Below are 25092 nucleotides of genomic sequence, written 5' to 3' on the forward strand. Positions count from 1 at the left end.
TTTGTTGCTCTCTCTCTCTCTCTCTCTGTGTTCTCTACAACTAAATTCGTAGTAACATAAACGAGTGATTTTGGGTGGTTTTTCGGGGTATGGGGGTGTGGTGGGGGCGTGATGTCGCGTAAATGTTTGTTTGCCACTTTTGTAGGGCTTGTACTTGCCGACCCTGCCCTGTTGATCAATTGTCTTGCTTTGCGTCTTGCTTTTGTGAGATGTTCGTACGCCCGCGCGCGCGTGTGTGTGTGTGTACTTTTACACCATTCAATCAATATTTTAATGTTTTCCACTTTTCACATTCACACCTTCTTGTCGTCGACTTTGTTTGAATGTTTCTCCCGCCCACTCTCTCTCTCTATCACGCATTTCGTACCTTTTTTAAGTTTATCAGGTAAGTTGACAAAAATACACTAAACAATAACAAGGAAATGAACAAAAGAAAGCTCAAGGGAAGCGTAAAGGCAGCAACAACTAACACAACAGAAAGATATAGGAAAATGAAAGGAAGCAAAAAAAAAAACAAAACAAAATTAAAACAAACAAAACGTATATAGCAACAAAAATTATGTACGAATAAATTTCACCTTATCACAAGTGTGCTTTTCTTGTATATCACAGAAGAAGGAAACTAGGTTGCAGTAAGCGCACGGGCGCGCGCGCACGGACCCCCTCGAATTAGCAAATAGACGCGCTTAGAAGACCGGATTAGCGGTAAGATCAATCGATCAACAGGCAGCACTGTGCATACAGTACGCGTGGTGCGTGAAAGGATATTGCAAAAGCTGTCAAATCGGTTATCGGCCCTGAAGATGGATCTGCTTTCGACAGCGCAATAGGAGCTGCTTTCGGTCGTATGACACAGCAGTGTACCAGGTAATGATCCGCAGACCGGCAGGCAGAGATGATCATGGAATCGATTCTACAATATGCGTGTGGGTGAGTGGGGGGGCCATGAATGGTGATTTCGATGATAGTATGATAAGAAAAGGGGATTTTTATGTTCGATCTCTTTTCTTTACGTTTACGTGTTGCGTGTGTATGTGGGGAGACATTGCTCGATTCACGCGCTTTACGATTTCGATTGCGATCGATCATTCCTACTTCATTTTCTCTCGCTCTCTCTCTCTCTGTTTCTTTTTGCAATTTGTGTGCATATAGCTAATCTTTTTCCATCCACTAACTGTGGGTTCCAGGGGGGCTGTGGTTTGTTTTTCCTTCAGTGTTATCTTTTTTTAAGTAAACGTTTGCCTAAATTTATAATGCGCGATTGATGATGCCGTGTAAGTAAAACGTATGCCAAAAACATATCCTAAGCAAAACAATAAGTACGTGTACGTAAAATCCGGTCCATCGTGTTTCAGCCCGACGCTGTTTTACGCACGTTTTTCTTCTTGCTTTTTTTTTGGGAGGGAAATATTTTTAAGAAATTAAACGTTTGCAAAATTATAGTACTTCGTTTCGACCACGTGGCCCCGGCGCCGTTTTCGACCGTTTCGATTGCCCCTCTTTCTAATGCACGCAATATAAATCTTATCCTTCCAGTTTACCAGTTTGCCCATTCGTGCGTGCCTGCGTGTGTGTGTGTGTGTAGGTGTACGAGTTATCGTGCCTTTTTGTTTCAAACGTTTCATTTGTTTCTGTTCCTGTTCTTCAACGTTTGTTTCAAAAGTTTCATTTGTTCATGGGGTTCACAGTTTCCTACCCCAGTGCCACGCCAGAGCCCTCAGCTGTCAGTTGTCGGCGGAAATGGGTTTGATGTTTGATGCTGGTGCCGCCCACGGTCATTGATTAATTGGTTTGTCACTTGAACGGTGCCAACTTGCCATCCGTGCGGAAGCGGAGACTCCCTCCGCCGAAAGAATGTAATGGCTATATGCACTCTTCGTACATGCACTTTTTTGCACCGTTCCTGAGCGACAGTGCCGGCGGCAGCTCGTTGGCCAAAAGCCAAGCCGCTAGACCGCTGATTGATGCCAACGAAAAACCACAAGCACAAGCGACCGAAACTCAATTTCAATGCTTGTTAGTTAAACTAAAAAAAGACATCCTCGGACAGAGGTGGGGCGAGGGGGAGGGGGGGGCTTCGATGCTGCTGCTTCATTCATCAATCTCACCTTCATTGACTGTGCGGCAACGAGTGATCGAGCTGACTGTTTCCCGATACGAAGCGATCACAATTGCGATCTTTTCAAATGATCGCTAATAGTAGCGCGCTTCACTTTTTTTTTTGTTCGCACGCTGTTCGATTGCACAGAAAAATCATATGTCTTTGTCTTTTCACTGTTGCTGCTTGGTTTGTGGTGGTGCAAAATGGTACAATCCATTCCACGCCAAGACCGGGAATGGGAAAGTAAAATAAAACTCTGTACCAAAAATGGCACACACACACACACTCCTCCTTCGTTCAGCCCATTCAACAAAAACTAAAGCGATGATCGGTCCTGGGCCTGCCCTATAGTCCTTCTGGGGCCTGTCTGTTTTGTGTGTTGTGGTTTCATCCTCACTTTGAATGCCCCGAATAATGTCAAGGGAGGGGGTGAGGCGGGGAGGGGGGTTTATGATAGTAAACTGTATGTCCACTTTTCTCGACTTCTTTGCTTCGCGCACGCTTTCCCCTATCAGTCGCCATCATTGCGGTATATCCGTTTTGGGATTTACACAGTGTTTCTACTCTCATTCTCTCTCTTTCTCGCTTTTGTTTTGTGTATTCCTTTTTTTAATATAATATAACCTATTCAGTCAAGTATAGTATATCAAAGTTGGTGGTTCATCCAATAATGCAATCTTTCTTCTCTACATCGCAACGGGGATGTATGTTTTCCTCGAGTTCATTAGTAGCTTTGCTTCCAGGTGCTCGTTTCGTAGACGATCGGCCAACTTGCATCGTTTCATCATCGGTGCGCTAGTTTTTGCTTGCTTGAGTACGCGGAGGTGATCGCGGTTTTCGTTCAATTTCCAGCTTCCAAGTTTAAATTGTTTCAATTATTCAAGAAGGCACATTATGTTTCTTTTCTAGTAGACTGAAAGGATGGTAATGTTTGATGGGCAGGGGGGGGGAGGGGAAAGAGGTAAGACTCGATCGAGAAAAAACCTCTTTGCGATTTAAAGTAAAACAGGCCATATTGCGTTGTTTGTTAACTGAAAACAGTTCTATCAATATGATCTTACTATCATCTGATCTTTTTCTCTCTCGAAAACGTAATTCGTTAGCAATGGACACCAAAGGGGGCAATACATCATAACTGATTGCCGCAACTGACCGCAAATAAGACGAGGCACTGTATGCACTGTAGGAGGGCACTGTGTTTCCCCGTGTTAGCATTTGTAAGTACAACAAAACGAACACGTTAGCACACGCCCAGAACAGAACGGAACGAAACCCTAATAGATATTGTAAGCACACACACACACACACACACACACACGCACACACCCAACGGATGAACGAGTGTTGGACAGTTTGTGTTCAGATAAGTACGGCCACCATCACCCTTCGCTCCTTGCCCTGTGCCCTAGCGTGTTTCAAACTGTATGTCGGCCACCAACGGGGCCGCCGCCGATGCGGATGCCAATGGAGTTGATGATGACGATGCGGTCGATGTGGGTGGTTGTGGTGGTACCACGGCAGTTGCGGCCGCTGCCATCACCGGTGATGCATCTTTCCGTCCCGCCGCTGTCTTGGTGTCGCCTCCGATCTCCGTCAGCGAGTCCATCGAGCGGATCGAAATCGAGTCCTGCGAGGTAAGACTGGGATTCTTGAACATGCTGAGCGAATCACGTGCCAGCTGCCCGAGATGGCTTAGCACCACGACCGTGTCCGACGTGGCCGACTGTCCGCTGGTAGTGCTGGGCGAAGGTGACACAGCCAACATTCCGCCACTTCCGCTCATCATTTCGCCGGCGCTCGTGCCACTGCCGATGCTGATGCCGCTGCTGTTGCTCGTGGTGCTGCCGCCGAGCAAGCTGCTCGGCCCGCTCTGGCCACCGCCACCACCCAAGCCCGGATGGTTGCCGTACCTGCTGGTCAGCGTATCGATATCGTCCTCCGACTCGTCGTAATCGCCGCCGAGCTGGAAGATAACCTTCGCATAGGCCGTCGTCGCCGGTGCCACGTTCACGATCGGAGCAGCTGCCACTGGCGCTGGCGAGCTGGGCGCTATCAAAACGGTCGACACATCCACCCCAGCGGGTGCATTCGAGGACAGTAGCAGCTTGTTGGTGATGGTGTTTTCCGGTGAAATGTTTTCCTTCATCTCCACCTTTAGCTGCCGTGGCATACGCTCGGCACTGTGCTGCTGCTGGTGCTGCGGATGACTGGAGCTGGATTGTAGTTGTGCCATCACCTGGGCCTGGTTTTGCAGCGGCTGCAGCTGTTGCGGCGTGAGGGTAGTTTCGGGCGAAACGTTCACCTTTAGCGCCGCCGCCCGATCGGCCTCCTTTTTGCCGGCACTGGTGGGACTGGTGTTGGCGCTCGTGTTGCTGCTGTTCCCACTTCCCACCCCGTGATGCGCCCAGTAGAACAGCCCGCCCATCGGGCTTTCCTTGCGCGACGGCGGCTGCGAACCGTCCTGTGCCGCGCTCGGTGGCGGGCTGGCCGACGACGCGGACGAGGCTTTGCTGGAGGAAAACAGATTGCTCGGATGAAAGATGCTGAGCAGCTTCTCGATGGCGGGCGGGTAGCCGCTACCGCCACCGCCGGGTGTCGGCGTGCTGCCGCCGCTCGAGCTCGAATCGGTGTGCTTGTGGCTGCTTCCGCTGCCACCCAGTATCCACGAGGTCTTACGGACGCGCGGTGGCTTCTCGCTGTGGCTTGCCGGCTTGGTAACTGTTGGTTCGCGCTCCAGGTTTTGCACTGACGTCAGTGTGCTTTCGTTGGAATTATTGCCACCCGCCGACAGGGTTGCCGCCCCGGGTGCCGCACCGGTAGTATTTGGCGTAGGAAGAACACTGCCACCTGAGAAAGTGGTCAGCACAGGCGGAAGGGTGGTCACTGCCGGTGGTGGCGGCTGTGGTTTCACCGTTGGCGCTAGATTTGTAACAGCAGCAGATGAAGAGTTTGAGGAGCCCGATAGATCATGCACATCGTACAGCGACTCTTGCGAGCTGGCCAGCGGCACGTGCACCATGCTGGACGAAGAAAAGCTCGCGGGCGCATCGAGCGTTGCCTTCGGCGGCTCACCACCGCAGGACACCGACTGCCTAGCAATCAGCGTACTCTCTTCTTCCGGGATGCGCGAAATGGAGCTAACGTTCGGGCTCACTTCGGACGAACAGCTTACTGCACCACCTGCCGGCAACTGTACGAAGATGCTGCTCGCAATTGCGGAGGTAGTGACCGGCGGTGGAGAGTTTACGATCAAATCAAAGCTTTCGTCCGTCGAGCTGATGGAGGTGTTGAGGTTGAAGTGCGCATTATCGATCGACTCGATGCTGTTGCTGCTGATCGACGAGCAGCAGCTGTCGTCCCGCAGCGCTCCGCCGGACATGAACCGTTTTACCTCGAGGTCCGGACTTTCGATGCTGGTGGAGGAGAGCACGGAATCGTGCAGCGTGGTACTGCTGGTGTTGCTGCTGCTGTGCTGATGCTGATGGGGTGATTCGCATGAATGCTGACGTCCCTTGCCCGTGTAGGATGACGGTGTCTGTGGTAGAATCTGCTGTTGTTGTTGTGGGTGCTGTAATTGTAATGGTTGTTGTTGGATCGGGTGCTGCGGTGGCAGCGTTACGAGTGGTTCGGTGAGATTAGGGTACTTTTGTATTTGGGTAATCATTGGCTGCAGCGGAATCGATGTACTGTTCCCAGGGCCAAACGTGGTGATAAAGTGATAGTTTGGCTGCGGCTGCTGTTGCGGCGTCATGGGAACGAATTGTGACTGATAGTGAGACTGTGGTTGTTGGTGCTGCTGCTGCTGCTGCTGCTGTAGTAGTGTCTGTGGTATTCCCATTGGCATCGTGGCGGTGTTTGCGACGATCGGCACCAGCCCACCAGACATGGTAGGGGACGATCCCGCCGTAAGCAGTGGTGACGGTAGCATGGTCGTAGTCTGGAACCCCGTGCTGTGATACCCCGTGCTGTATGAGGGAGGCAACAGTGGCGACGGTGTTTGGCTAGCGACACCGACGCGTCCCCCTACCGGCCCGCCCGCAGCCAGCGGCGACAGTGGCGACGGAGGAAAGGACGAGAGCGTCGGGGCAGAGCTGCACACCGGGCGCCGATTGATCGTGCCCGCCGAAGAGGCCATCGTACCGGCACAGCTCGTACCGCCCATGGCAAAGGATGAGGCTGACGATTTGCTCATGGGCAGACTAATCGTGCTGCTGCTGCGGTACGGATTGCCATTGGCACTCTTTGCCGCATCCGGCTCGGCCACCGTCACCACGCGAAACCGCGAGTTCGAGGGGAAGAAGAGCGTCGGCGAGCTACCGGTCGACGAGGGTGATGGCGATGAAGCCGTCCCGCCAGCACCACCGCCGCCAGAATCGCTCACTCGCGACACGTGGAATCGATTGCGGGACGGGCTCGGCACTGGCGAGGCAACGGGTGAAGGAATGGGACTGGGCAATGGTGAGCGTAAACGGCCACCGGTTGACTTTTTGCACCCACCGTTCGGATCGAGCAGATGCTGCTTGTCCGCGATCGCACTCGGCGACGTTTTGATCGATGGACAGGTGAGGGAAATCTTGCGCGAGCTCAGATAGTTGGCCCGCGCCCGCCGCACCGTCGTGCTGATGGGTTCACTCGGCTCCGGCGGGTTTTTGTTCCGTTCGCACTGTGCCCGGATGTTGTTCACCAGCCGGCTGTACTCCGACCCGACGCCGTCCAGCGATGTGTCCTGCCGCAGATGGAGAGAAGGGGAATTAACGATTAATAAAGCGTCCCGAGCTTTCTTCGCCCGCACCTTACCTTGATTCGTCGCGGCGTATCGTCCAGGTCGATGCGGGTGACCGATTTGTTCGACTTCATCGCTTCGTTCAACGCTTCCAAGCCCGCCTTCTGGATGTTGTTGTGCCGCAGATCGATCCGCTGCAACGATGAGTTGCCGCCGAACTCGATGATTTCCGCCATCGTCTTTACGCCCTTGTCCGACAGATGGGCACCCTGCAGGCCCAGGTTGGTGAGCGTCGTGTTCGCCTTCAAGCTGCCACTGATGCCGGCCACAAAGCTATTGCACAGCTGATTGCTGCCCACGTTCAGCGTGTCGAGCGTGCTGGTTTTCTCCAGCAGCCGCTGGAAGTGACGGGCCGAGCTGCGCGTCATCTCATTGTTCCACAGCACTAGCACCTGCAGCCCGCCCGGACTGGCGGCCGCCTGTTCCGCACCGGCCGCGTCCCGGTTCAAGACCCGGTTCGATTGCTGTCGCTCCAGCGTACCGTTTTTGGCGGCAAACTTCGACTCGTGTATTTTAAGGCTGGATTTCGAGTCGTTCGAATCGATGGACGTTTCGCTGTTCAGGCTCTCGGAGCTGAACGATCGCTCGTTCGGAAAGGGGCCGGGCGCGGTCGTGCGGAACGGGCTGCTGCTCTCAAAGTCGGACTCCGACTCACCGCCGACCGAGTCGAGCGAGCGGGACAGCGGCACACTGTCTTTGATTTCAACGTTCACCATCTGTATGGCCCGCTCCGCCGACGGCACGTAGCTGTCGCTGCTGCTCGATTGCGTCCGATTCTTCTTGGTAGTAGCTGCCGGCATTGCTGCTGCTGCTGTTACCGGCCGCTCATCACTGCTAATGGCACTTTTTCGCTCCCTGTCTCCGGCCAGCGTCTTCTGCGGTGCGGCTGGCACAGCCGGTTGCTCCAGCCGATCGGCCACGGCTTCGCCTGTCGCCGACTGTTTCGACTTTTCAATCAGCAGCTGCAGCTCATCCTTCTTCGATGGTACGGTGACGAGCGGGGGAAAGACATCGCCCGGCGAATCGGGCGCACCACTATCCGCTTCCAGGCGCTCCTCCTGCTCGCTCAGTGCCGGTATGCCAAGCTCAACGAACAGATTCTCCTGCGAAATTCGCAAATTGCTACCATCGTCATCGTAGTCGGAGCACAGCTCTGGCACGTCCTCTTCCATCACGCTCGCCGAGCTGGGCTGCTCCTCGATGACCGAAGGTATCGTGACACCTTCGCCGCCACTCAGTTTGTTCTTCGGCTTTTGCTCGGTTAGCCCCTCACCGTCCTCGCCCGTTTCCATGGCGGTCGTGATCGATGCCTCAAACTCCGTCAGCACGCTGTCCTGCTTCGCCAGCCGGGGCTTCTTGGGTGCCTGCGGCACCGGACTCTCCGAATGCTTGTCCAAGTCCGTCCCCGTCAACTCTTCCTCCGCCCCACCGGTGCTAGCTTCTCGCACAACCACCGTCGACTCGCTGCGGTCGGTTTGTACTGTTTCCGCTGAGGTGCTCATCGTCCTGCTCTCGCCATCACCATCGCTCAGCGCTTGCTCTCCTGTCTCCTGTGCTGTCACCAACGCCACCGCTTCCACCGTGGCCGTTGCTCCGCCGCTAGAGGAATTCATCAGTGCTTCTTCCTCGGCCGTCATCATGTCGGGGCGCACTGCCACCGTGTCGAGCTTCTCCCTATCACTAGTTGTTTGTAGACTTACGCTATGTTTTGTACTCATTTCCACTAGCTCCACGTTCGACGGAGCAACAGCACCGAGCGTTGGCAGGGTGAGCGGTGATGATGATGCTGATGATGCTGATGGTGATGATGGCGGTAGTAGTGGTGGGTTCGTTTCGTCATTGTTAGACTGCTGCTGCTGCTGCATCGTATACACTGTGGGCGCTGCTACCGCGAAGGTGGCGTCACCATTCGTAGGCTCCAGCTGCTTGTCGCTGCTGGCCTGTGGTTGTGCCACCTGCTTCGTCTCCTCCGTGTCCGTTTCGCACGTGGTTGGAAGAGCGGGAGTCGACGGTGGCGTTACTGGTGGGGTAAGAGTTAGGGGCGATGGCGATTTGTTCTCATCGGCTTCCGCGCCCGCCGGCATCGACTCGGAATCGGACGATCGTAGCCGTTGATGGGGGAAGTAGTTTTTCGCACTGTTGTTAATGTTGTTCAGGCTGCTGGATAGATCGGAAAAGTTGAGATCACTCTTACGCTTCTTGTCCTGCACGTCCTTAAAGTACACCGCCTGCTCGACAATCGCATTCACAATGTGCTCAACGCCTTTGTCCTGGAAAAAAGAGATACAAAGAGAGAGAAAGAGGGAGAACAAACTCCATTAGCAACGATGTCATATTGAATGTGTGTTGGCATTGTGGAAAAAAGTCGCCTACCCCGATCCTGTTGTTGGAGATGTCGATCAGCTGAATGTAAAAGTTCGACCGCAGCAAATTCGCAATCTGTTGCGCATCTTCGCAGTTCAGCTGGTTGTGCGCTAGCCAGAGCTCCCGTAATACTTCGTTGCGCTTCAGCACGTTGCAGAGCGATGCGATCGGCTGCTGGCTCAGCACACAGTGCTCCAGCTTGAGCGTGTGTATGGCGGACGCGTTCAGCGCCTTGGCGAGATTGTTCGCCTGGTAGTCGGATATCGTGGGACCGCGCGTTATCAGCACGTTCAGCGCCTGGCTCTTCTTGAGCATGTTGATGCACGCCGTCCAGCTTTTGCTCGACATCTGCAGATTGTCCGATATGTCCAGCTCGGTCGCCGCCTCGTAGTACTCGATGATGTCAAACATCACGCTGGCCGTCACATCGTTCAGCCCACTGTGCGACAGGTCGATGCACCGGTACTGCACGTGCTTGAAGATTTCCTCCAGCGCTTCGCAGCCGCCGTAGGTGAGATGCTGATCCCTCAGCGAGAGCAGCGGGACGCGATCCTTCGTGGCATCGAGCGATTGCAGGTGCTCCAGCACGCTTTGGAGCGGCACCGCATTGTGTCGCTTGCAGGAACTACGGTACAGTTCCAGCAGCTCCGTTGTTTCGCAAATCGATACTGCGGAAAGGGAAAAATAAAGAAAAAAGAGCTTGTATGCTTTATCGCTTGCAATACGGTGTACATACACAGATACATACTGCAGGACCAAGGGTTGACGGGCTCCAGATAACCAGTGATAAGCTGCGCATCCTTCGGAAAGGAAACTCGCCTCGTGTTTTCGCCCTTTGCCGTCTCTACCGCCGCTGCCGCTGCTGCTGCCACTGTTCCGGCGCCAGTTGCGACCACCATCCTTTTGCTCGGTTTCTTCAGGCTGCTGTGCAGAACGGGCGACGTGCTTCTACTACTGCTGCTACCACTGACCACCGCTGCTGCTGTGCCGGCAGCACTCTTTGGTAGGACATCTACGACTGTGGACGGTGACGGTGCGCTTGCTGCTAAAGACGGTGCTGCGACGGTCGCGTACAGTGACGAAGGCTCTGCTGCTGCGCCTGCCTGCGACAGTTCCTCGGCAAGCGTTAGTAACCGCGTGCCCGTCGTCGTGACCTGTCTGTGTCGCCCGCTACCAATGCTGCGGCACTCGTCGTCCTCGGCGCACGACTGCGGAACCACGGCAGCATCTGCATCGACCGTACGAAGGGCGGGTGGCGTTCGATGATGCGTAATAGCGGGAAATCCTTCACCATCCTCAAGGGAGTGTCCTTCCGGTGAGCCATCACCTAACGGTCGATTGTCTCCGACGAGCTGACTCGCATCACCACCATCATCGTCACCATCATCTCCCTTGCCAGAAGGTTCTTGTTGGGATCCGGCCAACACCACTTCTGGCGATGGTTCGGACGAAGACGACGAGGAAACCGAGGACGACGACGGTGGCGATGGGGAGGGTGCACTAGTAGTGGTAGTAGACGAACAACAGGATGACGAGCTAGATGGCGATGCGCCCACGGTTGTGTTGGTCGCATCGCTGCTGCTGGCACACGTTTCGTTCTCCTCAGATTGCGCCGCCGTAACCTCATCACCTTCATTCACCTCCTCCTGCTGCTGCCGTTCATCGCCGTTCTGCTGATCCACCTCCGCCACGGCCACCACATCGGCAGTGGTAATTAAGTCGCCCTGTCGCTGCACTGTACAGCTGGCGTTGCTCGGTAACGGTTCGGTTTGTACTATCTCTATCGGTGCTACGGACAACTCGCAGTTATTGTCGTCATTCGTTTCATTCGCCACCTCCTCCTTCTCCCCCTTCTCATCCTCGTCAACACTACTCGCGGCAGCTTTACCGAGCAGTGGCGGCGGCGATGGTGGTTGTTGCGACACAACAACACGGCTTCCCAAATGCTCGCAATCGCAACCGGCCCGCTGGCAGGTGGCAGCAGTACATTCGTCGCCACCTTCGCCAGAAGCAACACAGCACCGCCGCTGTTCGCCTTGTCCTAGGGCTATTTTGGTGGCGGGTGCCGCAGCAGACGTTTGGACGCCTTCCTCCAAGTCGGTGCGACTGGCTGGGGACGATAAGAACGTTGCCGTCTCGCTGTCACCACCATCCTCAGTCCGTTCGCTGTCTTGCGTGTGCGTGGTGCTGCTGCTGCTGATGACACCCACAATTTGAAAGTCACTATCACTGCCTTTGCTGATGTCGTTGTTGTTGTTGTTGTTGTTGTTATTGTTGTTGTAGTGGTCATTGATGCAGCCGCTACTGCCAGCATCGTCAACGACCACCGGCGCCGTGAGCTCAACCTCTAGCAGCGCAGGATTATTGTTCGATACCGTTAGCGTCTCCTCGACCTCGCCCCTACTAAGATACTCCTCGTCCGCTGCAATCGTATCCTCTTCCGGCACGGCCGGCAGGCGCCGCTCCTCGCTCACGGACGGCGTCGACGATGTGGATGAGGAGGAGCTCGACGAGCTCGCTGACAACGATGGTGGTGTTTTCGGTGATAAGGCTTCCGCGGTTAGTTCTTGCGTCGACAGCGCTTCGCTCGCCGCACCATCCTCCTTCGCGCTGTCGCACTCGTCCTCCGTCCTCCCGCCCTCCGGCACTGGCACTGTAGCTGGCGCATCCGTATCGGGTGTCCTTAAGTCGGTGGTCACGTTTTGAGCTAGCGTATCGGTCGCTTCTAGTGTCATCGTTGCGTTCGGCCCAGCGCCCGCCAGTTCCGTTGGCGACCGCTCACCGTGCTGCTGCTGTCGAACGGGACTGTTATTGTGGTGGACATCATCTTCATCGGCTCGCTGTTCGAGTTCAAGCTGCTGTGCCGTTTTTAGCTGCGGTTGTTCTTCGTCCTCCCCTCGGTGTGGTGCCGCCGTCGATGCCGTTGCCGTCTCGGTACTACACACTGCTTCTTCTGGGTGCTGCTCTGCTTCCGCCGTAGTTTCATCGACCTCGTCGGTGCTGCTGTTTTTCGAAATCGATGAAGCAGTGGACGAAACGGTCGACGCTGACGAGGGTGACGATGGGGATATTAGTAATGCTAATGCTGCTGCTGGTGGTGGTGTTGTTGCTGATGTTTCTGCTTCGACCGTCACCGATTCCGTCGCTGCCACCGTCGTCGTTTGCTGCTCTTCCTGTTCTTGTGCCTGTTCCGATGGATCTATATTCATTTTCCCAACAGCTTTGCCACACTGCCGGCTTCGGGTTTCAGGTTTCCGTTTGTTTGGAGGGAGCTATGTTTTTTTTTCTCCACAAAACAACCGAGTATCATTCGAGTTTGCTCCCTGTTTACCTTCTTGCTGCTTTGTCTACTATCACTTACCGGTTCAAATTGTTTCACTTTTTATTCTGCCAGTTCTCCCAGTATTCCAAATTTGATCGTTTTGCGTACGTGTTTGCTTCCTCTGTTTTTCGCAACAAACGCAGAGCAGAGCAAGAGTTTGCTGTGCTGTGCTTTGTTTTTGCCAACTCCTCTTCTATCTTTCTGCCTCCTCTCACTCTCGATCTACCTCTCGAGGTAACCGCTCAGTACAGCACTGCCGACAGCTCTTTGAGGTTTAATTTTAGTAACCAGAAATGGCTAATTTTAAACCGACAATCATCTGTTCTGTGTTCCACTTTTTTTGCGCCCCTGCTCGGTCAAGCCGTGTAGACACAAATTCACTGGGGGAGGAGGTTGGAGGCCTAACACCGGTCCTCACTTTACCCGTCACACAACACACACACACCTGTAAAAACGACAGCGGAGAGGACGTTGTACTTGGCCTGCCTTATTATTAGTATTGTTTTTTTAAGTGCTCCTTCTCCTACTAATTGTAACACTGTCCGCAATCGTGTAAGTCTTTACTGTTGTTCGCCACGCCAAGAAAACGTTGTTCTGCTGCTGCTGTTGCTCCCTTAGCTGGCGGAATATTATTCCCTAAGTACAGAGAGACGCGCATGTAGATCTCGTTTGGGGATTGACACGCTGTTGCCCTCGTTGTCGCCGGTGTTGCTGCTTCTCGCTTTCCCCTTTTTGCTGGTCTGGCGGATCTCTGGCTGCACGTAATTTTAAAAGAGACCGCCAACACTATTAGGTTACGCTGAGGGTACGCTCTCGCACTGTTGCTGTTGCTGCTGCTACTACTGCTCACTTAACAGACACACCGACGCCGACGATACACGGCCGCCTATAAGTAATTTGTTCGCGTTTGCTGATTTGTTCAAGTACTCTCGCTTTGCCGCTTGTTCTTCTTCTTGTTCGCTGCTGTTTCCCGTCGTTCCTTTACTCTTAGTGTGCCGTAGTAAACTGCACGTACGCACGCGGCGGTTCGGGTTTGTCCCACGTCGCGGACCTACGCCGAGCCGGGTGGGGAGGGGGAACAACCCTGCCGCCGGTCCTCGCTCTTCGCGCCGATATGTACCCGCGGTCGCTCGCCTGTCCAGATATCAGCATAACCGTCACACACACACACACACACACTGGACGTTCGTCGTTCGGTAGGGTAAGGGTTGTGTGTGTGCGCGCGCGAATCCTTTACATTGGACAATCCTTTGTTCCGGTGCGGCTTCTGTTCTCGGTTTGCCCCAATCTTGATTCTATCACTCCTTCGCCATTTTCGCCCTAAGGGTCTCTTCTCTTCCTCTTTTGTATATGACACACTTTGCTCCTCTCTGTGCGTGCTGCTTTTGTCTTTCACGTGTTGTACTTCACACAACAACCACACATGCACGCACGCACACTTTTGGTTTATAGTTGATATTCTTCTACTGTTTTACTGCTGCTGCTATTGTTCCGTGTTTTGTGTTTATTCCTCTTGCATGCACCTCCTTCGTGTATTGGCTTGCATCCACTAGCCTTTTCCTACAAAGATACAACAAAAACAATAAGCATAAAACAGAGTGCAAAAAACAACACAAAACAAAACCGACACGCAATTTATTAAACGGTCTTTAAGAGCGATAACAAAACAGCAAAGATCATCTGTGACATGAAATACAACACTTCTTTCCCAGCGTGTACGCTCTTTATCGCAAAAAAGCTGCGAAAAGCTGCAGCTTCGGCTGATCTAATGCAACAACAAACGATCCGGTTCCGTCCGGTTCCGTTTTCCCCGTACGTGTTAAGTGGTGCCGCACGAACAGTCGCGCTAGAGTCGCGCTAGATCATCGTTTTGCGCGCGGTAGCGCTCGTGTATGTAAGCGTCGTTAAATAAAGCCCTCATCCAATCAACAAATCTCATCAACAATATGCCGCTTCCAGTGTCCCCCCCCCCCCCCCCACACACACACACATGCGGCACACAAATCGTTTTGCTTCATACGCTTCCCCATCCGTTCTCGATCGCGATAGTAGTACGAAACCGTACGGAAGACGCAAGACGTTGTTGTGTACCATCGCCACCAAGTTCAGCCAGCTGATTGTGTGATGCAGCACTCCTCCTTCGCTTTACTACAGGCACTGCCAAACATAGACCTTCGTTCGCAAAATCAATAGCAACAGCTGCACAAACGAGAGAAGAAGAAAAAAAGTACAACGCCACAAGAAACAGGTTGCAGCATCCCAGCGAGCGCGCGCAAACATATGATTGCGTGCGGCTGGTGTGCGCGAGAGGAACCGCACGCACCAGTGAGCGCGATGCTGCTGCTGCTTCTTTTTATTCTTCTTCGTCGCCGGTGGCAGTGCGATTCGAGCGATTTGAATGAAGTGGGAAGGCCAAGTTACGGCGTGGAAGCTTTAAACCTGTTTCTCCGCCTGATTCGTTCGCCGCACATATGCGACTGCGTGCCGCTCACAGTTTCCTAGGTCAAGAGAAGACGACAACGATGATGATGATGATGATGACACAGAGAGACGTAGTCGTAACAGCTGCGAGGGTAGAGCGGCGTTGCTGGGGCTGCTACTGCAGCAACTGCTACTGCGATCACCCACAATCGCCCCAATCCTCTACTTTGAATGAGTGTGACAGTCGGTCACTGCGAGAAATGCACACAGAGGGCTGTCGCGGGACTCTTTCTTCTAACAATCACTGCTGCCGACACCGACTTTGACTCTTCTTCGCATCATCATCGCGGTTCTGTTTTCTATGTTCTTGTTTTACACATCGCTTACACCATCTCCCACCATGAGCTCATCGCACAGCTGTATGGGGCCCGGTTTGAATGCGCTTTACAACGTGTGTCCGGGGAGAGTTGGCTTGGTTGGGTGGGAAGGGATCGCGCGTTCGTTCGTTGTTTTATGAGGGCTCAACCACAGAAGCGTCAAATAGAGAGCGAAAGGGAGAGAGAGAGAGAGTGTACGGTAGTGGTGGTACACACTTATCGGGGTCTGGGCAATGTCAAGAGCGGTCGCGGCCAGTGGATTACGTCATTCTAAGAATAATTTTGCATCGCAGCCCATGGTTCGGGACGCAAACTTGGCAGAATTTAAGGGACTCTCCTGGGGGGTAGGGTCTTGGTTTTCAAGGCACACATAGCACACACACACGGAACACACAAAATGCATCAAAATTTTCTTCAGTTCAAGAAGAGTGATCTCACCGCTGCGCGTGAGTCAAGCGATGGATCGATCGCGCCTTAAAGGAAGTAAGTGCAGATTGGTTGTGTCTTTTACAAGCGCAAGAACGAATGATGATGTAATTGCAACGTGGAGGCTCAGAGAGTATCATCTCATCCAGAAGATGTAATCATTGTTTTTATTAGAGCATTATTTGTAAGCAATTCCTTATTGAAAAAGTGTTTTTCAAACATTCCATAAGTAAATCCTCCAACAACAAAACTCACCGTTGTAAAGTAGGTCAGATTCGAACTCATGCCCTACGACATCAAAGACCGGACGCTTAACCACAGCACCGTGAGTGCTACAACCAGTTGCGACGCTTAATTGTGATCGCATTCGTAGCCGTATTTCGACGAATATCAAATAAAACGATCGTTCTGTTCTACGACTGTCGTAAAATTGCTGTCCTGAGCAGTTTAGCCAACACAAATGCAAACACAAATGCTTCAAATGCTGCTTAGAGCAGCTGCTGCGCATTCCGTTGATGGGCTATACGGCAATTAAATAAACAAACAAACAACGTTCAGTTGTACGTGCAGTTGTTACAACAAGGAATAAAAGAATGCAGCCGCTAAATTAAAGCAAATGAATGCAAGCATCTTCCGTTTTGAAAGTCTCCCTTACAGACGGAAGTCTAGCATCTTACAAAGGCACGAAACGGGCACACACCATTACATCATGAACTATTTAAACTAAATTATCTTCCCGTCATTCTCCATCATAATAAGCTCACTCGTGACAGGAGCGAAGAAACCCACCTACCCTACTCTGTGTGGGCTGTGTATTTGCGTGTGTGTGTGTGTGCACACACAGTATATTGCCCGCAAATAGCAAACAGTAATCACAATGATAAAGTGTCTCACTCACCATCAACCGACGAGGTACAACCACCTCCGGCCAACCTCCTCCAGTGGCCAGTGGTCTTTCCTCAGCCCGTGTGTGGTGGCGTGTTGTGTTGTCACGTTATGGGGAAGTTTCGTGTGCCGTGACCAGTGGCTTAAAAACCGCTTACTAACTGTGTCTCGCAAGCACCCTCCACCCCACCTACTTCCCCCGTTCAACCGGAGGGGTAGGTACACGTTCGCCACTATCGTTATCGATCCAATAATGAGCAGTTTGTGATGGTCAAGCGTACGTAACGCCACCGTCCAAAAGGGTGTTCCACACACTCTGGCGGCCCACTTGAAAGTAACAAAAACGACGTAATGAAGGACGACAAAATTAGAACACAGCAAGTAAGAAAATATGCAACAAGCAAGGCCGAGGAGGTAAGGCAATTGCATGTCTGGGGCGGGAAAAACCGTCCCAAATAATCACGATATGTGATTTACAATCGCATCATGGACATAAAAATCGGCACCAAGTGTCAACCTCCTTTATACGGTTAATTCACCTACCACTAATGCAGCTCCACAACACCCAAACACATACACTTTGTGTGTATCTTTGTTGCATGCCACTAATTGCAGCCACGTCCTTTCGTTGTGCAGCTTTATAGCTCTTTCTTGTTGCCGGTAGATTATGCCCAACGTTTCATAACCGGAAGGTTTCCTTCTCCTGCCAAACACTACAAGGCGGCAATGCACACACACACACACCCAGACAGGTCATCGATCACAGCCAACCTTCAGGGAAGGGACTTTAGCTTGCCGTACAAAGTTCGGCGTTCGGCTTTGTTTCTGTGCGGGACACATTTTCGATAGTTGATGGTTGATAATTTTTTGCTTCGTCTACCCCGTCGTCCCTGACGTGGGGTCTCCAAGGCTGGTTTAGGGTTGCATTTTTGCATGTAATTCAACTATGATGGATAAAGAGGGAAAATAAAAAATAAAAAGCATTTTGTACTTGAACTACACTCATGCACAGCAGAATGATTCCGATCTGGCATTGGTTTCAAGGTTTTGACCAATCGGTGTTTGCGGTTAACTTTTGCTGCCCTTTTTACTTTGGTTCCGGATCCATTACCTTACCACCGGCACGAGTTTGGGTGGATTAAATTTCCAACTTATTTAGCATTTTGACATTTTAAAGCGCGTGTAAGAAAATGTGATGTCGTTCGTTCGTTTGTTGCAATCAATTATTCCGAACATCAATCTCATAGCACATGATACTCAGGGGGCTCACAGCCCATTTTCAATACAATCGTGTACAAATGTTGTGCAATGTTTCCTGGGTTGTGGCTTTACAAAAGTCTCTATTTGGAACATTGCTAAAAGATACAGCTGAAGATATTGCAAATGGCACAATGAGTTTAAACAGTGAAGCGAATTCACTGCTACGCATTTTGTCTTTTCTTTCCTCAAATCAAACGTGTTTCTACCACTAACTGCGTCTTTTTGAAAGGAATTTCATCGTCAGCACATTCTTCTACCCTCCGTTTAAATGCATTTTATTGACGCCAGTGCGCACACCACCCGCCATATGCGAAATGCAACATTTGCTCGTGCCACGTGCTGCACCAAAGAACCAAACGACGTAAAAATGAAAATAAAAAAACGCGAAAAAACCCATAATGCACCATTTTGGCCTCCCCGAAAATGGTTCGATATGCAAACAAAACCAAGAACACACCATGAAGCTGCTGCTCGCGTACTGGCTGCGGGACCAACGCGAAACAGTACGCCACCACCAACAGAGGGCAAGCACCTTGCGTGCGCAAACAACAATAACATAAACACACGCGCGCGCAAATACGCACACACACACGGGCTCTCTCACTCACTCACTCTTTCTCTCTTTCTTTCCTACTGGAATTGAGGCAGGCTGTGCGTAGAACATGACACGTAGGATGTAATACGCGTAGTCCAGGCCGCGTACTACGGAGCGTAAACCGTACTGAGCAGGCGTTTTTGTTGAATGAAGCAAGGATGACGCAGGGCATTGGGCCCAAGGACACCGATAGTTTGAGGGGAAGGGCTTTTTGTTTTTGTTTTGTACGGCGCTCCTTTTCATTCCGATGGCAGGAATGTTATCCTTTTCTCTTTCTCTCTAGCCACACGCACACACGCACAGGCCTTTCCCTCGCGGGTTGCTGTGATGTTATGCATTTCCTCACGCTCTTCATCTTTTCCTTCATCTCACGAGCGCCGTGTTGCTTTTCACTTTCTCTCTTTCTCACTCTCTCTCATTCTCTCTGGTCATTTAACCGCATGACATGGCATTAACAACATCCTAATGAATTTTGAATTATATTGTTGCTTTCAGCTTCAATTCATTAAAGTCTCGAATGAACGTCAATTACTACGGATTAACTACACCTGGACTATTTGGAGTGAATGTGATGGAATGTGAATGTAGCTTTTACTTTTCTTTATTGCTATTTGTTCGCTTGTACAGCACAAATCGATTCTACTATCAATATTCTACTTCAAAAAGAAGCCCCTCACGTCACAAATATCGTCTAGGAACATCATATGGTCAATTTACGAAGTAGCGCTGTACGGAACCGCAAACTTGTTGAAAGCGTCTATACTCAGTCAAATAAAAATAAACTAAAAAGTTTAGACTTTAAACCTGTCTCGTCTAAAAAGACAGCGTAGATAACACCATTGAAGTTATGCTGCAATTGCAATCAATTTGATCAGTCAATCTTCACAAAAAAGGAAAAGAAACTCAGCACTAATCGAGTGAAAGCCTCATCGAAGATAAGTAAACAATAACCTAGCTAAAGAAAACTCTTTATCTCAGCGTTACCTGCACCAAACCCGAAGGACGGGAAACGGACCCTTACACCAAAACAGGCCACGAACCTTTTGGGCCACACTGGGACCGGAAGATTTATGGTTCTTGTGTTTGTGGTACAACAAAACAAGGGATGGTGTCAACAAAACATTGCGCTTGAGTCCTTTAAAACCCTTTGACCCGCTCAAGAGGGTTCATGCCACCCCGTTGCTCTCAAGGTCGCTAACAATGTGAAAAGGATCAAGCAGCTTGTTGTTTCTATGCGTTCCGTCTTCGCTTCCTCTCTGTAGCCTCATTATCTTAATCGATTTACGATACACTTGGTCGTTTTTATCGAGTTTGCATCAAGTGTTTGCCATTATCTTTGTAAAACGCTCATCACGATGCGATAGCATTGCAGTGCCAAAAAAAAAAAGAAAGAAGAAGATGATCATTACAAAGGCTTTACATTACTCGCAAATCTAGGTGCAGGTAGTCGAGATCTGAAAGTAATCGATGTGCAAAATTTAGGCGTAATTTAGTAATCCGAGCTTTAGAACCGTTTTAGGAAAGAAGTTGTACGAAAGCGAACGCACGTCACGATTGTCCTACTTCCCCGGGAGCAAGTGTCAACCGCAACCGTTAAACAGCCACGATCAGTGTCCACCCACCCCCACCACCCCCTCCGATTAATCGATTAACTGTGTGCAATCGTGCTGAAATGATGGAAGCGTCGCGCGCGTGTCACTCACTCATCGGCCACCCTCTTCTTTTTGTCGGTCAATTAAATCGACAGGTTAGTTAGAAGAGTGTATGTAGGTGTGTGTGTGTGTGCTTCGTCCTACACGCACAAAAACGCCACACACACACAACAGCAGAACCAGATCGTCATCGACACGCGTGTGTCCGCTTGCGTTGTTCTCTATCTCTGTGTGCCCCGAACTGTGGTCATTAGGCCGCGTACTCACGAACGAACGAACGAACGACCGAACCGCCACTCTAACCCCTGCGTTCGTGCACGTGCGCTCACTACCGGGACATTACAGTGGCAGCGCAGCATTCCTCGATTCTGCCTGTGTGTAGGTAGGTTGCTGCTGGTAATTTTCCTCTCGCGCCACTCACTGCTGGTGTCAGTCAGGAGTGATTAGCCGATGATGACTTTTTGACACGGCGTGGTGTGTGTGTGTTGTGATTCGGATGTGAAATTCTTCTTTTGCAAAGGACGCCAGACTTACTGGCTAGAACGTACTTGTAGGACGAATATCTAGGGGATGGACCAATGTTGTGCGGTAAAAAACATCGACACGGCACAGCTGTCTTTTTTCACTGCTCACCACTCATCGATTCACAGTTCACTCCTGTCATCTTGTCGCGGTATCACACACAGCTCCCCCGTCTCGCGGGTGCCACACACTCATCTCCCATCTAATCATAAATTCATCACAGTAGCCCTTGCCCTGCCACCGCACAAACACACGTGCTGATAGGGGTGGCGGTGGTGGTGGTGGTGGTAGTAGTTGTTGCCACACCAACGCGATTTCCTTTCTTCTCTACTCACTCGCTGCCTTCCCACTCCTGCGCACACCGGACCAGTGCGCGCTCGAGAAGCTGACCGTACTGCACTGTACCTTATTTTTTCTTCTGCCTGTGTGTGTGTGTGCACATGTGTGATTAAATGCAGCTGCAGCTCTGCCGCTGCATCCGTATGCCGTGCAGAAAAGAGAACGACGAACGCACTACCACTAGCTCTCCCCCACCCCGGCGGCTGGGGGTTCGACCGTGCACGAACAAAACGACCGAAGAACCGGGCGGACGGGCGAGCGCGCGAACACGCGAACTGCAATTGCAACCGATTATATCACACTTTGTTTCACATTCGCCAGCCAGCAAAAGCCAACCACCCAACAAACACAGTAAGCTCTATGGTATGGTCGCGCGGACTGCTGTGCGCTACGGGGCTGTTTTGCGTATGAGTGTACTGACGAAACCCCACAGACCTTCAGGGAGAGACCCCGAGAGCCGGCCAGATTGTTACAGGCCAGGCCCATTATCGTGGGCGTTTGGGAGGCAAACTGACACAAGAATCGGAAACACACACACACTTTCAATGGGGGTAAGCAGCGAACCCTGCCACTCTACCTTGAGTGTCGGTCGACCTTAAGTGGCAATATGATCTTTCGGCCACCTTCTGAACGCACTAGATCGAACCCAACCCCGCGATCTTCGATTTAGAACCAACTCTCGTACACTTTGTCGTCGCGAAGAGACGAGAGAAAGAGAGGGAGAGAGAGACGTCTCACCGTCGGTTGAGTCGATGACGGTCGATGCTCGTCTCCCGTTGTAACCAACGGGGCAGCGGAGGGTGAAAGATGGCGGTGAAAGGTTATGTGTGTGATCGGTGCTCCTGGTGTGCTCCTTGCTGGACTTTGGAACTGATTGGCATTAGTGCATTGGTTGGTTGAACCTCCCCTCCCCCAGGACGCCAGATTTTAAATTACGCCAGACAAAATGACCGTTTCGGATTGGCGATTGGCCCGGCAGATGATGGCCTCTGCCGCCGCTAACCCCACCACACCTACCCTCCTCTGGTTTTTGATCGAGCTGCACACATACACGCACGAGTCGATCACAATAACAAAAGACGCGAGAAGAGATTGCGCAAATGGAAAACAAAAGCAGAACAGGCACGCCGAAGAATGATGATGTCGCGATACACCGTGCACCCTGCGCGAGAGATGCACTGAAACTGCAGCTGCACACAGCGCTGCGGTGCATGGTATGGCCGACCCGACAACCCTCCCCATATCTCTTTCTCAATTTTTGCAACACAACAACAAAAAACAAGAGAGATAGCGGGAGAGAGGGGAGAGTGTACAGAGAGTGCAATCGCGCGTTTGTGTGTAGTTTCCGCGGAAGTGCATCAGACTCTCTTTTGCACATGATGCACATGCACCAGTTGTGGTGGCTGGTTGGGTGTGTGTGTGTGTGTGTGGGTGTAGTTGTCTCGTTCGAGGGAAAGAGAATGCCCCTTCTTTTTTGTGTGTGCCGCTGGTGTGAGAGGCAATAAATAAGGTGTGTTTTTGTTTTTAACGCAAATATTATGAGCAAGAAGAGGGATTATGAGAGAGTGAGAGTGAGAGGGCGCACCAAAACAAGAGAGTGAGAGAATGATAAAGATTGCAGGGAATTGCACAAAGCCGTCCAATGCTCGGCCGTGCTGTATGGGAAAATGTTTGCTTCTCTTGCATCTTCCCTCCCACATTCCATTCTAATCGCTTGTGTAAAAAAAGAATCAGCAAGAAGCAGCGCTCGCGTTCCAGGAGAGCGAGAGGGAGAGAAAGAAGCGGTGGCAGTCTCCTTTTCTTTGGGGAAGGCAAACAAACACGCAACCCGTAATCAGCCGACTTCGATTGACACTCCAAACGCCAACTGCTTCCAATCACTGACGGATGCATATTGCACGTACAGAGAAGTATGCACATGTGAGGTGGCGCAGATATGGATTATTATTCTTGGGTGTAAGCGTGTGGCTCGTTCCTTGCTTTCGAACAATAGTTCGCTTCATGTTGCAATTTACAAACAAAGATAAAAAAGCGTCATTTATCTTCTAATCACATCAGTTTCTGCAGCAAGTGAGATAAAAGGGATAAAACTCACTAACACACACACACAGTACAGACACTAGCGAGACTTCTAGAAGCAATGCTTGTTAGTGGCAGACCAGACTGGCCAGACATTATCATTAGCTGGAGCACACCATGCTTAATCTGGCCTTCCAAACGGCGAATTAGCAGCAACTCTCGCCACCGCCACCGCCACTCGTAATCGTTTAGACCCAAACGGTCAGACAACGCGGGCTCGATATTTAGAAAGTTTAGCCGCCAGCGTGTTTCGGGAAATTCCAGCCCCGTGTGCCAATCAGCTGCTGCTGCTGCAAAACAGGTTTGAATACACACTTACGAACAAAAAGGGCACACGGACACACCCGCCCACACCACCCCACCCTAATAGGGGGGGTGAATGTCGCCTTTGTCGTCGAACGTACGGAGTAGCAGCCCCCTCTGCCTTTGTAGTAGTTTTTTTATGCTTCCCTTCCCTTCCTTCAAATTTGCAAACCACTTGCGAAACGATTGAAGAAAAAGGTCACTGTTTTGAAAATGGAATATCTAGTTTGAACTACACATCAGCACAATAAGCAACTGCCGCTCAAAAGCGCCTGTTTCCACTTTCCCTGCGGGGTGTAAAACTCCGAAATTCGCGACGCTCGCTGCGTGCGTATACGCAGCTACACACGCGTGTGTAGATGGGGCTTGTCCACACGGCCAGCCATTCTCTCCTCTCCGTTTGGGCCCGATCACGCCACCTCCATCCAGCGGGTGTTGCGATGTTACGTGCGTAGCAGTGCGTGTGCGTGTACGGCGGGCTCAATGGTGTCGCGTACATGCGCTGGCCTCGGGTCGTGTGTGTGTGTGTGCGAAATGTGCCATCAAAGCAGGCAGGGGCGCAACAAACGACTGTGTCTTTCTCTTCACCGCTGGGCGCTTCTTCTTCGCCCTTTTCTGCTCGCCCATACGGAGACAACAGGCACACACACGTTTTCTGACCCTTTTCTCCCCCTCCCCCTCTGGTATATCCGGGGTCGCGAACGGAAGTCGGCCTATGACCTAGGAGCTACACGTTTTTACAGACTGGCTGGCTGGCGGGGTTGGAGATTGTTTCGCCGTCGTCACTGGATGATATCATCGTGCGGGAAACGGGTTCTCACCGACTGGCTTTTCTTTTCACTCCGCTCTCGCTAGAACGAACCTTGTGCGGTCATGTGCACACCACCACTGCACTACACTACTACACCGTGCACACTACCATCGGCGAAAGAAAGAAAAGGGCACCACCGCCGCCGTCGATAGTTATGTGACAGGGAAAAATTTCCACCACCGACTGGCCAAGGGGTTTACAGCACACCAGCTCACACACACACACACACACACACATACACACACGCACGGGGACAGCCTGGCATGTGGAGTACGCTTATTCTTCGGCAGGGAATCGAGACACAATGTTGCCACCCTTGGAACACTCGAAAGAACAACGCACGGGGGACCCATTCGATGGGTTGATCGGGGGGGAAAGGGCGGCAAAAAACTATTCCACACACACACAAACGCGCGCGCGGACCGAGCACGCACTTTGTACCGCGCCGCGAGGAGCCCGTTCCCTTTTTTCCACCTTTTCGCCACCTACCACCGTACACCCTTTTCCCCGCTACTGCTCAACACACATGTACCAGAGCAGCAGCACACACCACACTGCCCCAGAAGGGAAAACCTGCTGCTGCTGCTGCTGCTGTTGCCCCGTTTTACTTCGTTTCTGCACCGGGCATACGAGTTACGGCGCGGATAACCACATCCTCCACACTAGCTCAGTAAAGGGCCACACTTTCTGCTCGAAGCCGTATTTACCTTTGCTCACTTTTGAATCACACTTAATCTAACTAGTATTGCTCCTGCTTCGGTACGGTTCTGTGTTTAACATCCATTTTTTCACTATCTTCGTTTTGCTTTTCTTCGCTCGGGAGAGATTTAACGAAAACGTCACGGCATGCAC

The 25092-nt window shown here is 51.6% G+C and overlaps 1 protein-coding gene across 6 annotated transcripts; it reads right to left on the reverse strand.

Annotated features, from left to right (window-relative positions):
* LOC121590412 (mucin-19) lies at positions 1 to 25085 on the reverse strand. Of its 6 annotated transcripts, none has more exons than XM_041910069.1 (5): positions 24948 to 25085; positions 9997 to 14130; positions 9258 to 9916; positions 6899 to 9154; positions 1 to 6827 (listed from the first exon to the last, which is right to left on the reverse strand). In XM_041910069.1, the coding sequence occupies exons 2-5, from the start codon at positions 12455 to 12457 to the stop codon at positions 3507 to 3509; spliced, it is 8697 nt and encodes a 2898-aa protein (XP_041766003.1). In that variant the 5' UTR covers positions 12458 to 14130; positions 24948 to 25085; the 3' UTR covers positions 1 to 3506. The 6 variants fall into 6 exon arrangements, with proteins under 6 accessions (XP_041766003.1, XP_041766005.1, XP_041766008.1 ...); XM_041910071.1 differs by lacking the exon at positions 24948 to 25085 and adding an exon at positions 24730 to 24813; XM_041910074.1 differs by lacking the exon at positions 24948 to 25085 and adding an exon at positions 24480 to 24689.
* Positions 25086 to 25092: the final 7 nt, after the last annotated feature.

This window comes from Anopheles merus, chromosome 2R (genome assembly GCF_017562075.2).
Source record: "Anopheles merus strain MAF chromosome 2R, AmerM5.1, whole genome shotgun sequence".
Taxonomy (NCBI): domain Eukaryota; kingdom Metazoa; phylum Arthropoda; class Insecta; order Diptera; family Culicidae; genus Anopheles; species Anopheles merus.